The sequence below is a fragment of the Myotis brandtii genome, unplaced genomic scaffold (assembly GCF_000412655.1).
Source record: "Myotis brandtii unplaced genomic scaffold, ASM41265v1 scaffold522, whole genome shotgun sequence".
In the NCBI taxonomy this organism is placed as follows: Eukaryota; Metazoa; Chordata; class Mammalia; order Chiroptera; family Vespertilionidae; genus Myotis; species Myotis brandtii.
Genome location: NW_005369894.1, coordinates 629,988 through 645,762, shown reverse-complemented (window position 1 = coordinate 645,762; position 15,775 = coordinate 629,988). Strand labels below are relative to the sequence as shown.

The 15,775-nt window shown below is 36.5% G+C and overlaps 1 protein-coding gene across 1 annotated transcript in view; it reads right to left on the bottom strand.

Moving 5' to 3' along the window:
- PRKD1 (protein kinase D1) overlaps window positions 1-13,173 on the bottom strand; it is a gene marked incomplete at its 5' end in the record, with an annotated part of 142,384 nt that extends 129,211 nt beyond the window's left edge. Inside the window, one exon of the mRNA XM_005877588.2 lies at window positions 13,029-13,173. Coding sequence (XP_005877650.2) covers window positions 13,029-13,173 — 145 coding nt within the window. The remainder of the gene's footprint in view (window positions 1-13,028) is intronic.
- Window positions 13,174-15,775: the final 2,602 nt, after the last annotated feature.

The window sequence follows — 15,775 nt, the reverse complement described above, 5'->3', positions numbered from 1 at the left end:
TACTTTCCCTCTGGGGATTGATAGTCTGATCGCTGTTTCTCTGTCTTTGGATCTGTCCCTGTTCATCAGTCTATGTTGTTCTCTATATTCCACAAATGAGTGAGATCATGTGGTATTTATCTTTCTCTGACTGGCTTATTTCACTTAGCATAATGCTCTCCAGTTCCATCCATGCTGTTGCAAATGGCAAGAATTCCTTCTTTTTTACCGCAGCATAGTATTCCATTGTGTAGATGTACCACAGTTTTTAATCCACTATCTACTGATGGGCACTTAGGCTGTCTCCAAATCTTAGCTATGGTAAATTGTGCTGCTATGAACATAGGGGTGCATATATCCTTTCTGATTGGTGTTTCTGGCTTCTTGGGATATATTCCTAAAAGTGGGATCACTGGGTCAAATGGGAGTTCCATTTTTAGTTTTTTTAGGAAACTTCCATACTGTTCTCTGCAAATGTTTTAAAAGCATTAAACTAGCAAGAGTAGAGATTCATCATGAGATAATCCTGAGGTTCCTGTTAAACTTGAAGAACAACAAAATGAATCTAACATGCTCAATGTATAAATATTACACATGTGCTAGGTAGCAAGGTAGATTTTTGAATCTATAGAATTAAGCAAATATTTTTCATTAAAATTTTATAATAATTGTCATAATAACATATCATAAAGTCTAATGTGTCTTTTAACTTTAAAGTTTTCCAAATATTTTAACTCCTTAAAACCAAAATTAAATTCTTCTTTTCAAATTGATATCCATTTATGAAATCCTAAATTGTCAAGCCAAGCATATCCATCATGAACAAGTATTTTCAGAGTAACTACTATATGTCTGCCACTAAGTTAATTGTTATATGGACTTTTTAAGAACTATAACATACTGTCCTGGTTCTTTAGTATAGTTAATCTTCTTGGATATGTAAGATCAATACGTATAACTACATCCATTTTAGCAAACTTGTGTTTTGCTCCATCATTGCTTTCCATGCCCTGATTGTACAGGAAATTAATTTTTTATAGGTTAGTTCTCACAAACATAAATGATTTTTAAGAGCTCAAAATTCCTATAGTGAAAAATCTTACATGGGAGCAACATTAACACATGACCAAATAAATTCAACTTAGACCTTTAAACTTGTAGGAACATCAAAATATAAAAGATGGAACAAACTAATTTCAAACTATCCAACTTTAATTTCAGAACAGTTATGCCTAGTCACTGGGAAGAAATGTGTCTCTGGATGGAGTGTCTGTACCAGATCTTTATTGTTTCCTAATATCTATCATTCCTAAATACTCTGATTATGAATGACTTCTTTTTCTCTTCATCTTTTTTTTTTTTAACAGAGGACCACCTGCTTGATCTCATTGAGAATTCTCCACACAGCTCTACATTATCATGTTCTCAGGATTAGCAAGTTATAATGATCAGAACCTCAAAAAACTTCTGGGGGAAATAAAAATAGAATAAGATGAGATTCAGAGTTAGCCAGAAATTTTTCATTTTCTAGAAACTGAAAAGTTGAAATTGCTTCATAACATGAAGAAAAAAAGAATTCTGAGCTTGATTCAAATCCCAATTTTTTTGTTAAAATTTATATAGGAAAGAGATATTTATTATATTTATCTGTGGACCTCACTTTGAGCCTAAATTCAACACTGATAAAAGGCTATAGATGTCTTCAAAATACTTATAAAAGTGGAGGTACAAATATATTCTGGTAGAGTATTGCTCTTTTCAAATACATCTTTCTATTTTATTCCTCCATACTGGCATAATGAATAGCATTATTGCTGTTTAAGACTTAAAACAGCTGCATTTCTAATTTTGGCAGATTATGAGGGATTTTTATATGGGTTGCATGTTAAAAGCAAATAAACGACATGCCAACCAGCAGAATGAGTGTGCTGGGCAGATGGTGGCATGCATGGCTCAGTTATTGAAGTGCTATGTGCCACCAATCGTGGAACATCAAAGATGTATATTTGGCAGTTTTTCCTTTACCTCAAACAAAACCAATTTATGCCCACAAGGTCTTTAGACAGCCACTCAGTAGCTATTCCCCATTGGCCTTTGTGAAAACAGGCAGCCTTTAATGACTTTATTTCACTGATTTTGAAGATATATACAATTCTGCCTTTCCTCCTCTAGGTTCTCCTATCATGTGTTGTGTGTGTGTGTGTGTGTGTGTGTGTGTGTGTGTGTGTGTGTGTGTTGAGAGGTGAATATGGAAACAAAGTATCTGCTATAATTTCCCCATTACTAAGGGGATTATTGCTACACAAGAAGACATTCCAACATGTCCCCATAGTGAAAAAGAAAATCCATCCATATAAGATCATGAAACAATACTGACCAATATTAATGGTCATTAATCAAGTTTGATCAATACATGCTTTACACTGCATTCAGAATACTATATAAATTTCCTGAAAACCAAGAGTTAATTTTTCTTGAGAATAAACAGCTGGGCAATATACCAAAGAAAGGTTTGGCCTTTAAAAGCAGGTTTTCTTCTGATTTCAAAGCAATTTGTGGAATATGAGGATAAAGTAATATGACTGTTTTTAAATAAATATTCTAGAATTTACATTCCTAATTGCATGTTATCTTTTCTAACTTGGACAACATCCATTATCAATCACTGGTATTTTTTATATTTAGTATGTTTTTGTAAGCCCTTCTATATATCCTTTTGGGAAAATGTGAGATAAAAGAAAGAAATGATGCCATTCATAAATTGAACAAGTAGTCTATATACCATACCATGATGCAGTATTATTCTTAACGTGCTATTTTTTTATTTTTTTCTGATCTACTTTCCTGTCCCCTTCCTTTCTAAGATGATATGACAAGTTTCTTATATCCTGGGTAATGTGTTAGATACTTCACATTATTATCAAGTCATTCACAATTTGAAGTTGAGAAAACTGGCACCCAAACACTAGATAGCTTCCCCAATGCCACATTGCTAATACAGTGGGGCCTTGACTTACGAGTGTCCCGACTAATGAGTTTTTTGAGATACCAGCTGTCTCTCGCCGATTTTTTGCATTGAGTTGATAGAGTAATTTGAGTTAACGAGCTCCTTAACGAGCTCGGTCTTGGAATGAATTGAACTCGTAAATCAAGGCCCCACTGTAAATAGGCAACTAGGAATTGAACTTAGGCAGTTTGGTTCTGGAGTTGGTACTTTTAATCACTAGGGAGTTCTGTATATCACACAGTGAAATAAGATATATTAAGAAAACCTGGGGAAATTGCCTATTCTGCCAAATACAAAGAATTAGTCTATAACTAATTAGTGATTAGTCAGTGGTGTAGTACTGACTTGTACCATATGAGAAGTGGCCTGTGAATTCAAATTTGAAAGGCAAAGGCCAAAGCAGGAAAAATAATTACATGTCATCTAAGTAACATTATTCATAAAACAGCGCTGTCTGGGGTACTAAAGTCCAAGGAATTTAGACTATAAAAAACCCACAGGATGATATAATGGACAATATCTCCCATGAGATACTGATAATAAATATGCTACCAAAATTATCAGGTGTGCCATTTGTAACATCTCTCAATATGTCATATCAACGAACATTTTAGTAAAAGCATTTCTGCAGGACACGTGTGCATGTGCGCTGTGCATGTGCGCACACGCGCATGTGTAGCTGCTCTGTCCAATAGAATTTTTGCTGATGAAGATGTTCTATATGAATATGGCAGCTATTAACCAATGTGACTATTAAACACCTGAAATGCAGTTGGTGTGATTGAGGAACTGCATTTTAATTGTACTTGATTTTAGTTAATTTAAATTTAAATAGCTTCACATGACAGGGAAGACTAGAGGAATGGTTGGATTGTGTATCTCTCAGCTGATTCTCATGAATAGAATTTCACATTTTTTAACAGATGGACAAAATAAAAATCCAGTTTTATTCTCTAGTTTGAGGCTAGAGCACAAGAATTTTGTGTTGTCAAATTCAGCAACAAAGTAATATTTTTTTTCAAAGGTCCTGACTTGAAAAAAAAAATCACCTCTATAGAGAAGCAAGCCAAGGAACTACATTTCACAATCTACTACTACTGCCTAAAACATTTTATATTTTATGCTCAGGTTCTGTAAATCATCTATTTCGGTATCTCTGATGTGTCAAAGTCTTCGTTTTTCAGTTGGAGTGCAATTTTTGGAAAGACGCCCCAAATAATTCAGAGTTAAATCTGATAAATTAGGTAGATTAAGATTTTTCTGTGTTTCATAAACTAATTCATGTAAAAAGGCAAAAAGAACAAGCTAACATCACACTATATTTTCTAGGATTCTGAATATGCAAAGTCATCTGAGATTCTGTTTACCATCAGGCCCTAATGTGGTAAGATTTATGTACATGAGACTCAAAATTTCCACCCTAGGAAGCATACATAAGGAATTTTTGGTTACACAGAGACCAGAGAATACAGAGAAAAAGCCCCCTTCGTGTGGTTTTTCCTTGCCCCTGTTTTCTTTTCCTGTTTATCTGGATGAACTATATTGCCTGCAATTAGAGAAGTAATAGATGAAAAGAGAAAGAAAGGAAAAACTACGATTTCTGGCTAGATATCTGCTTGCCAGATGAAGAACTAGGCCTTAGGCTAATTCTGTGAACAGAGGGGCATGGTATGTCCCTCTCTGAGATCCATGGTACGTACATGGACAGAGATCTATGGAGACTTACGTTCCAGCGTGGAGCACATGAGGCAGCTTTCCCGATAGACCTGAGGCACAGACGGAGTTCATGAGGAGGGAAGAGAGGGAGCCGCAGGAAAGGCCAGCCAGCACCTCAGGATATTAGTCCTTGCTCCTTCCAGACAGGTCAGAGCCAGAGACTAGCTGCAGGGTCACCCGTCTGACTCTAATGCAGGCATGGAACACTGAGGTCCAGATGAGGAAATGACCATAAATTGATGAAGGCAAGTGAGATTAATTTTGTGAGGAGAGCATCAAAAGAGAGTGACTACTCAATGCATTTTAGAAAGCAAGAATATCTGGGAGAAAAGAGCAATGGTTGAAAAAATTAAATTTTTTAAAAAGTGAATTGAGTTTGGTAGCAAATGGGGTTGCTTGGTCACAGTGATGAACGTGATCTGGGAGTAGCAGTAATTAGTCAGGAAAATAACTGGTATCCTATGAACTTGGTCTTGAGAAATGTTGTGAAAGACACTGCAATGCTTTGAAAACAGAACTGGATTTCTAAAAATAAATAATATCTAAAACTGGATTTCTAAAAATAAATAATATCTAAAAAATAATTAGTTATTGAAAATATGTAGAGGATAGCAAGAATCCAAAAAATGGATTAGTCAGATGACAATAAGACTTATATTACTACTAGATTAGGCCAAGGCGAGCCAATTGCACCAAGCATTGAAATTCAATTCCTACAGAACAGCGGTAGCTTTTGAGTATCATATATAGAGCACCAATTTACTCACTCGTTTGCTGGTTTGTAAATTTTGTTAGTTCAAGGATTCATTTATTCACTCAATAAATAGACATTGATTGCATGCGATATGCCAGGTCCTGGGGATTCAATATAAAAATAAATGGTTCCTGTTTCAAGAAATGTACAGTCTAGTGGGATGGAGGTGGGGTAGGAGAGTTGACTATTCTGTATTTGCCAGGCATCTTATGAAATGTTTTATATTTATTCTTATGAAGTCTACAGCCTAACCTTAGTTGTATATATTGTTATTGCTATTTCACAGGTGATGGATCAAGACTCAGGGAAATGAACTGTCTTGTCAAACATTATATAAGAAATAAATGGCAGGTCTGGGACTCAGACCAAAGTCTTTGCCTGGAAGGCCTCTAAGTATCAAATTGAAGTTATGTGAATAGATGCCATAAAAAATATGATGCATATTTCTGAGTTATTATATGTAAAGCACTTATACCTAACACATCATAAACGCTATATGTCCTTAATCACCATCATTATTGTTTTCATAATTTCTTAAAGAACAGCACAAGGAGAAATATCATTTATTCACAATTAAGCAAAAGAAATACAATGTAGCAAAATGCAAAATGTGCATAAAATTTTCAAATTAAATAATTTTCTTCAAAATACTTTTCCCTTTAGGGTTTGTCTTATGCGCCATGTTACCTGAGATAACGTCTCCATTCTGCTTTGACACTAAGGGAGGGGTCCTTGGGTAAAGGAAGTATGCACACTGAGCCACATCTCCCTGGAGAACCCACTCCAAGAAAAACAATCACAGAGAAAACCATCCAAGTAACTAAGGTCTGCCTGGCCCCTAGATCTCCACTGAAATCACAATTAGGGGGGATGAGAACTCTATGGAAACATTCCAACCTGCCTGCTCTTACATCCCTTTATCTATGAAACTGGTTTAGTGTGGCACAAAGAAACTAGAACCAGTTTACTTAAAAGATAAGGTCAGAAACAGAATTAATATTAACAATAACAAAAAGGAGATGCTGAAGACACACTAACATAAACCATACTTAATGACCTGTAATCTTGCATTTAAATTTTCTATTGTTACAGAACCACCCGCACGGATAATTGCAACGAAAGTTGGACAGGAATTGGCACCACTCAGCCCGACATATTTCGATGTCCAAGAACAACTACAAAGAATTATAAATTGAGTACTAAAGGCCTGGTCTTTTATAACCTTAATTATCTAAGCAGTATTAGGGCTGGGAAAGTGCTCCCCATGATTAATTCTGCTTTCTTAAAAGCAAGCCAACAAAGCTGTATCTATAGAATGTACTCAGGTAGAAATAATAATGCAGGGATGTAATGTATCACTCTCAAGGTTTTTCTCTCCCACCTATGTTTCAGAGGGGGACCAAACACTGCTAAGCAATGTACTGTTTTTGAGAGAAATGGATATAACTGGCACACTGCCATATAAGTCAACACAACAATTTATACTTTCTATAAATGAAGGAGGATCCTGTTAGAATTTTTTTTACCATATATTTATTCTGGCTTATGGTTTAGACACCAAATCTTAGTAATAGGAAACCTGGTCATAAAAATCTCTTAAATATAGTGACCCTAAGACGCTGTTTCAATTTTGATCAGAGCTGTGAAATTATCTGATGAGATCCTGTTTAAGCAGGCTACTTTATTATTTCAGATTTTGTATTGTAACTCCACAGACAAGAGCCTCCAGGATTTGCTTAACAGGATAACAGTTTGTAGAACTATTTAGTATTTATTTTTTTATGAGAAATGGGAAAAATGGTTCTGTAATAGAAATCATGGCAATGAAACTTGTGGCTCAGTACTTGTTTGGTTGTTACAAATACCATCGATGTTTCCCTGAAATATAAATTATCTTACTGTAGTAGTAATTCTTTGAACAGGTCCTCAAGCATTCCTGTTTACCGATCCAAGTTCAAAGGGCTAGCTTGACAGTGAAGTGGTGTGAACATCCACTGAACACTCCCATTCAAGCTCGGGTGCCACCTCTGCTCACTGTGGGAGGTGGGGGAGTTAAATTTATATTCCATAGCTTTTAAGATATCCAATTTCACTACCTCCCAGAGTCATTGCTAAGGAAACAAAATCACTTATGTAAACTGCTCCAAAAGCTTGTGATATTACATAAACAAAGACATTTCTCTTCCTAACTCCTGCTTTTCCATGGTTCAAATATTCCCCTCCATGAGAGAGAAGAGGCCTATGTGTAGAGAAAATGGATATGCCCTCTCAGAACATTTGGAATCTATCTACTATGAGCACTGTATGACACTTTCATCCAGTATAAACTCTTTTTTTATTAAAAAATAAACAAAACCCCCTGAATCCCAGAGGTTATGCAACTTGTGCAAAATTACAAAGGAAATAAATGGTACTTCATGCCCAAGAAATCAGTTCTTCAGCCCCTCAGGGCAATATCCAAACTATTTGGCAAACACATTGAACAAAAAAAGATAAGGACAAAACTTGAGATGGGGGTAGAAAATGTGATCTCTCTTAAGTAGCTGTATCTATCCTTAGAGTACTCTTCATTTTCTCATTCTCCATCAACTATGACTACACGGTAATTATATCTCTTTAATTTTACCTCTGAAACATTTGTTTATCTCCCTACCTCATTTTCAGCTGTCATTGCCTAAGAATAGGCCACACCACCTCTGCCTGGGCTATAGCACTAACTTTTTCAAGTGGTTTCCATCTCTAGATAGTGGGAAACAAATAACAGCATGTAGAAATGGCATTTTGCAAAAGTTATAAATAATGCAGCATAATCTGCTGCAAAAACTAATGAAAAAAACACAAGCAAAAGATGGATTTTTACCATTAGTAAAAAGGTTCAACATTTAGCTCTAAGACTTTTAAAATTATGATTTTAGTTGAGAAATTCTTGTAGTCCTTGTCTATTTTTTCATTTAATCACCTATCAGACACACACACACACACACACACACACACACACACACACAATTATTAGAGATCAAGCCCCAAATACCTAAATAACAAAAACTAAAAGATCTGGGTCGTGTGAACACAGTCCTGTTATTAATTTGCTTTGCTATGGCTGAATTATTAAGCTTTGAGAGAGACCGATCATGAAGAAGACTTCAGATAAATTCCATGAACTTTATTTTATAGTTCAGTACAATACATTTGAACTTGACTTTGGTTTTAGTTAGAGAAATTTCCATTTGCAGTGTTTTCCTACTTCATAACAACAGTAACAACACTAATTCTCTGCTTAACAGACAATCTGACAGTGGCGAGAGTGTGTATGGTGGGGAACTTCCATGAAGCTATTTCATTTTTCACCATGACCCAACCCATCCACCCAGAAGCAATCTTTTCCTGGCTTTCTGGGTCTACAGCCACATTTTTCAAAAAGAAAACGGGAGGAAAACCCAGCAAATTTGCTGGGAGCAGCCTGGTTAGTACTAACAGATGATGAAAGATCTCAGCAGAAAATGACATCAACAAGAGAAAAATCTCTGGTATTGTCTGAAAAGGCAAGATTATTTAACCTTCCTCAAAATAAACAATTTTCATATTTTCTCACATTTTTACTGTTCTCCTATGTCAGGAAAATATTCCTGTTGGTAGAATGTGGGCTAAATATAAGAAGAACCAGATTATATTTATGTAATTATGTTTATGTAACTACATGGTGAAATTTAATTTTTTATGAAGAAAAACAAAATTTGGATAAATGAATTTTAACAGTGAAATCATAGTGTTCAAGAGGGAAATTTCTATAGTATGCTTGTGTTTGGGAACTGGTCGAAAGGCAATAGAGGGACACCCAGTATGCCCCCCCCGCCCCCACACACACACACACTACCCTCCTTACCCACTGCCCTTTGAATAAAACTGATCTTTAACCACACCTCCAGGGAATGGCATATTTCTCTGACCAATCACAGCACTCCGTCCTCTTCAGGGGCTGGGTCAGAAATGAGGATGTGATTTGAGCTCCCCCACACCCATGGCCTGAAGTGTCTTAGTAGTTATCATTTGTCTTGCCTCAAATTATAATGCAATACAATCCTGCCCACACCACAGGCACTAATTTCTTGTCGTTGCTGAGTGAATGCATTACCGGGAGACTTAAACTTCAGTTAACTTTGAGGATATATCTAGAAATAATATTTTTATAAAAATCGGTATTTTTACAAAATTTTGGTAACTTCTAATATGATACTCAACTGACCAACTCCTACATGTTAATTGAGAACATATATTTTTATATGCCTATGGCAACCAGAGGATGAGGGGAGAAGAAGCTGAACAGTGGTAAGGCCAGGTGGAAAGCGAATCTGCACTGAGCCAAACAGGCAGGGAACTGCATGTCCACCAGTCACGTGTGACTCAGAACAGGATTGGCAAAAATGTTTGGTGAAGTATTTAGATTACCGACAGGCCCATCAGGCCCTTGGAGGCTACAAGAGAATACAAGGTAGTTGAGACTGCATCGAAGTGATGCAAGTCATGCATATAGTAGGCTGTGTGCTCTGGGGAGAGAGAAAGGGACAAATGCAGTCCAGAAATGGGAGGGAGTTATTGGTTGACAACTACAGTGAAAAAGACAGGGAACAGGAATGTGCATTTGGTCACAATGGACGACATGGAGGAGGAATGCGGCCCGATGGTGACCTCAGTGCAGGAGCCATGCTTTATAGGTGAGGTCAGGTATGGGACTATGCTGCAGGCGACCGACAACAGCAGTGATAACAAGGAATCTGAAGTTATAAATTCCATGTTAACAATGCCAAAGATGACTGGGTGCAGAAAATGAAAAGAAGGATCAGGAGTCTGATGCTGAAGTGAGTGCCATGACTAAAAGAATGAGGCTTCAAGGAGGTAAATCATTCCAATGCAATGTTCTAAGGAAAACATAACTGGTGAAACAGTTATCACTGGAACTCAAGGAGGATGGTCCAGAAAATAAGCAGAAATGGAACTAGGGGACAAGGATGGACTGTTTCCTTCAACTCCTCACCTAAGAGTGGAGGACAACGGCCTCCCCCATGGAAGGGATGGAGCACCCCCTTCCGGGGAGCTGGACTGCAAGTGAGGCAAAGTCAGGGGAGAAATAGCAGGCATTTGATCAACAAGGGACTCGAGGCCTAAAAAGAGTATGAGAAGGAAGGTAAGAGGCGACAGAAAAACAGGGTTGTAATATGGAAGGTTTGGAGATGTTAAGGAAAAACTATTTTTAACATTTGTTGAGAAAATTACAACACTAAGCAGTAGAGTGGGAGAGGAGCTAGAATGAAGTTTACAGTTAAATGCTAGAGATCTAAATATAATTGAGTAGCTGTACAATTAAATATACACACTGCAATAATTTAAGAGTTAAATGACTTGGGGGCAGTGGGGCTGTGGGGCATGAGAAAAGGGCTCAAAGGCTCTAGGCCAGGGGTGGGCAAACTTTTTGACTCAAGGGCCACAATGGGTTCTTAAACTGGACCGGAGGGCCGGAACAAAAGCATGGATGGAGTGTTTGTGTGAACTAATATAAATTCAAAGTAAACATCATTACATAAAAGGGTACGGTCTTTTTTTTTTTTTTAGTTTTATTCATTTCAAAAGGGCCGGATAGTTTGCCCAATTTTTTTTTTTAGTTTTACTCATTTCAAACGGCCGGATTCAGCCGTAGTTTGCCCAGGGCTGCTCTAGGCTCAGAATTGAAACTGGGCTGTTACAGAATGGCTCCTTTTAAATATCAATGACACCAATATGAGTAGGAGAGGCCTTCCTCCTCCTGCAGCTGGGGAAGCAGGTGAGAAAAAGGGCTGCCCTTAGGTGCCCTCCCAGCAATTGCAGCCAGGGAGACAGGAGGCATGAAACATCAAGGGTGGATGGGAAAAGAAGCTGAGCTTGAGCACAGTGAAGTCCTGGGTTGCAAGGATGGGAGAGGAAAGGCAGAATAGGGATCCTGCGCAGCGGGGCACTGGGAGGGCTGTGGCAGGAACTCGGTGTGGGGAAGAGCTGCAGGCAGGCAGTATCTCCAGCACACACCACCCACACACACACACACACACACACACACCTTGCATCCTATGCGTCTGGGACTAGACTCTGAAGCACTTGATAACAAAAGTAAAATGGAAAGAAAAATAAACTACATTTAGAAATGTAACTTTCAAAATTTTAATATCTGCCACAAGGAAAAAGACTCATAAAACACATTACATTTCCTGCAAAGCAGTCTGGCTATGAGTTGAATGTAAATTGTGGTGAGAACAGACCCAGTGCCTGGTTCCCCTGAATAATTTATTTCAGGCGGCCCCTAGTGTTCAGAAACAGGAACCTTAAAAAATGGCATGTCTAGACACTAATTTTGTGAGGGCAGGGTGCAGTAAGTCAATGTGAAAAGAGCCAAAGAGAGAATCTAGTCAAAGCAAGTGATTTTTCCAAAAATATTTAACAAAAAACTATGAAAGGTTTTTCTTTTCTTGTTTGTTTGTTTATTTAGCAACTGGCAACCCTATAAACAAGAGTAAAGTTACCACTTTTATATAGCAAAATGATTTGTTTTATAGCATCTACCTACACCATGAAAATATGGCAATTCCAGGACCTCGCACAAGGATAAATAATTGATAAAGACAAAGAGAATTAGACTTAAAGCAAAGACCAACAGAATTTTATCAGTGCACCCAAGTACTGGGCTCAGAACAAATTGAGGAACTTCAGGAAATGGAGTCCAGAATAATTAAAGCTAATGGATTTCCTTCCATCAAAGAGATAGCAAGCAAAGAAGGCTGGAGGAGAAAAAGGAGTAATGCAATCCGAGTTTCTCAATGACTCAAACTTAACAAAAATAAACAATAAAAATCTGAACCTCTTCAGAATATTGCACTGAATGTTGCAAGGATCCAGCTACAGCTGTTCTCTGGCACTTTAAAAAAAAATTAAATCATCCTTTTTTTTTTCCTTGTATTGATAGGCACAGTCCTAACTTCTAAATCCTAAATAAGAAATATACATTTGGGCAGAGGGAAATGCAGCCATTTCTCAGGGAGTGAGTTAGCTAGTGTCACAGGGCATAGCCTGATACTGTAAAAGCTGAGCTCTGGTTTTCAACTTGGTCTTGGCTCAGCACTACTGGATGTTTGACTCAACTAAAGCAACAGTTTCCTAGCCCTGCTGTGATTCCTTGGCTTCCAGACACTCAGTAACACTTGGGGCCTGACATGCCTTAGCTTAGCTGTTGGAAAGTTTTTTGTTTGCTTTTGCTGCTGTCCACATGATTCAAGATAATGAATGAAGGTATGGGAGTGTATCCTTGAGGGCTGGGGAGAGTGTGAAGTTGGGAGAAGTGATTGAGATAGTACTGGGTGTGGAAACAGCCAATTCAAAGGAAACTTCTTGTTTTTATCAAAATAATTTTGAAAGTACATGTCAACAGAGCCCTAAAATCTCCTTTTGGAACCGAGTTTGATGTATGTTTTCTATGATGCCTTCAAAACTATGTGCAAGAATTCTTCACATACTAATTATTAATCTGTGGAGAGAGAAAAAAAAGTATACTACCTGACAAGACCACTTCAATAAGATCGCCTTCCTGGATATCACTAGCCGTTTTCACCAGCTGCAGGATGTTTTCAGAGGTAGGGTCATGGCGAAACAGCAGGATCTTATCATACATTCCATAGAAACCACACTCGGGGAACTGCAAATACAAATATCAAAACAGGTTACATGTCAAAATCCTCCTAAATTTAAAACAATAATGAAATAAATAAGTGTCAGGACACAGATGCAAACTAATTAGAAAAGTTCAAAATATATAGAAATTAAAAACAAATGACAAAAATGATATTGACATGACTCCAAGTCACAAGGAAAGAAATAACATATCATTAAAGTAATAATGACCAAAGGATCTAATTAGCGAAAAACAGGAGAATATGAGATTCAAATAAATTTTTGGCTGTAAGTTGGTGAAGAAAGATAATGGGTGGAAAGAAGTGTACATTGTTATATGGCCTATAGCATTCCAATAACATAAAAATGAGTCCGTTTATTACAATCCCTTTAAACATACTATTGCATTTGTTTGCAGAAGAAAGGTCAGTCCATTCTGGCATGTTCCCAAGAGATGACTCAATACATCGCTTGTTCTCTGTGTGGGCAGTAGTGCTATCTAGATGCTCTGACTCAGGAAAGCACCAAAAGGGACAACCCAACTGTCCCTCTGTAGCTGCCCTTACATTCATTTCGTTTCCATGCAATGTAGGTTAAACAGAAAAGTACAGCAGCTAAACGTCAGTATGTTTTAAATAGAATACCTCATTTATACTCCCCTTACAGAGATAAATGTAAGAGTTTATCACTCAAGAACTGTCTCCTGGTTGCACACAAATAATGAAAGCTAAACGAAGAATACTTTATCATGGACGAGCCTAGAACAATTATAATAATGACAAGTACTATTATAATACTAACCATCAATATTATTCCCTCTTCTCCTTCTAAGGCAGGAAAAAGCCCTAAATTCAAACCATAGCTAAAATTGATTAATTCTGTTTTAAAAGTAGATTTGATCTGTTTTTGTTCATCAGATTTATGTTGTTCATTATATTCCACAAATGACTGAGATCATGTGATATTTATCTTTCTCCAACTGACTTACTTTGCTTAGCATAATGCTCCCCAGGTCCATTCATACTGTTGCAAATGGTCATCCTTAAAGATCTTAAAGCAAATTTCGAACTCATTACTAAACGGTCAATCCACAATCTTATGACCTTTTCTTGAAGGTCCATCTGCTCCAACATTGGATATTTTCGTTAAAACAAACCATCGATCAATCTAGGCTAACCTGATATGTAAAAAGGTCTCTTTTCTTATATATGCCTTTTTCACACAAGTATTAAAGATTAGTTTTTATAAATTAATATGTGTAATGTAGTAGGAAAAGATCATAAGGAGATAAAATTGTCTTTCTTGTTCCTAAAACTGGTGATGGTTCTGACACTTATGTCAATAAAGGTGGATTTTAAGGGGCTACTGTCGAGGAGAAATGTCTAGAATATGATATCTTTTGAGGATAAATACTATGTATTGTGATTTCTTTTTCTTTCTTATTAATAAAATTAAGGGTTACATTCCAGTGAGACATTTTGTATGAATTAAAATTAAGTGCATTCAGAACATAACTCTTGCTCTTAAGAGTCTGTTAGTGACTAGGCTTAAAACTACTTCTTCATATCACTTAGTAAAGTTGGCTGCCTCAAAATAAACAGAGAGCTGAAATGATGTAACTTGTTCCCCTCTAGTAATTAAAAAAATAGTTCCCTCCTTTTTGGCAACTTCTCCAATAATTTTATTAGAATATAAGAAAAGAAAGGGAACTCTAAAATACAATTTTTCCCAACAAAAAAATAAACTTAATTGAAGTATCATTTACATAATATAAAATGGTTCTAAAATTATAAATCTAAATTTTGACAAACATCAATACCCATATAAACAAAATCACAAGACATGAAACATTTTTATCAAACCCCCCAAATTTTATTGAACCCACTTGTAGTTGATGCCACCCACAATTTTGATTCTAGGCACAGATCTACTTTCTGTCACCATAGATCAGTTGACCTGCTATAGCATTTCATACAAATGGAATCCTACAGTATTATTATGTACTCTTTTCTGGCTGGGTTTTTTGCTCACTATAATGTTTTTGAGACTCATTTATACATACTGCATTTGAGCTTTATCTCTTTTTATTAGTTATTAGTATTTCATTACATGGATCTAGGATAATTGTTTATCCACTAACCCAAAGATGAACATTTTATTTTTATCCAGTTTGTGAGTATTGCAAATAAAAACACTTTTTTTGTGTAAGTTTTTCAGTGAGCATATTTTTTTCATTTCATATAAATATCTAGGAACAGAATTTCTGAGCCACATGATAAGTTTACATTTACTCTATTAAGTCTATCCCTATGCCAACACCTCATTATACTTATTGTTGGAGCTTAACACTAAGCCTTGAATTCAGGTTGTGAAAACCCTCCATCTTTTTCCTATTCAAGATTGCTTTGGATATTATAGGCCTTCTGAATTTCCACATACATTTTGGAATCACTTAGCCAATTTCTACCAAAAATATTTGCTGTGATTTCTAGTGATATTGCATTGAAACATACATAGATCAGTGTGGGGAGACCTATATTTTAACAGTGTGGAGACTTCTACTTTGTTATGAACAATATATGTTAGTTACCCTATATATTAACTTATTTTAAATTTTTCTCAAATTGTTTTAT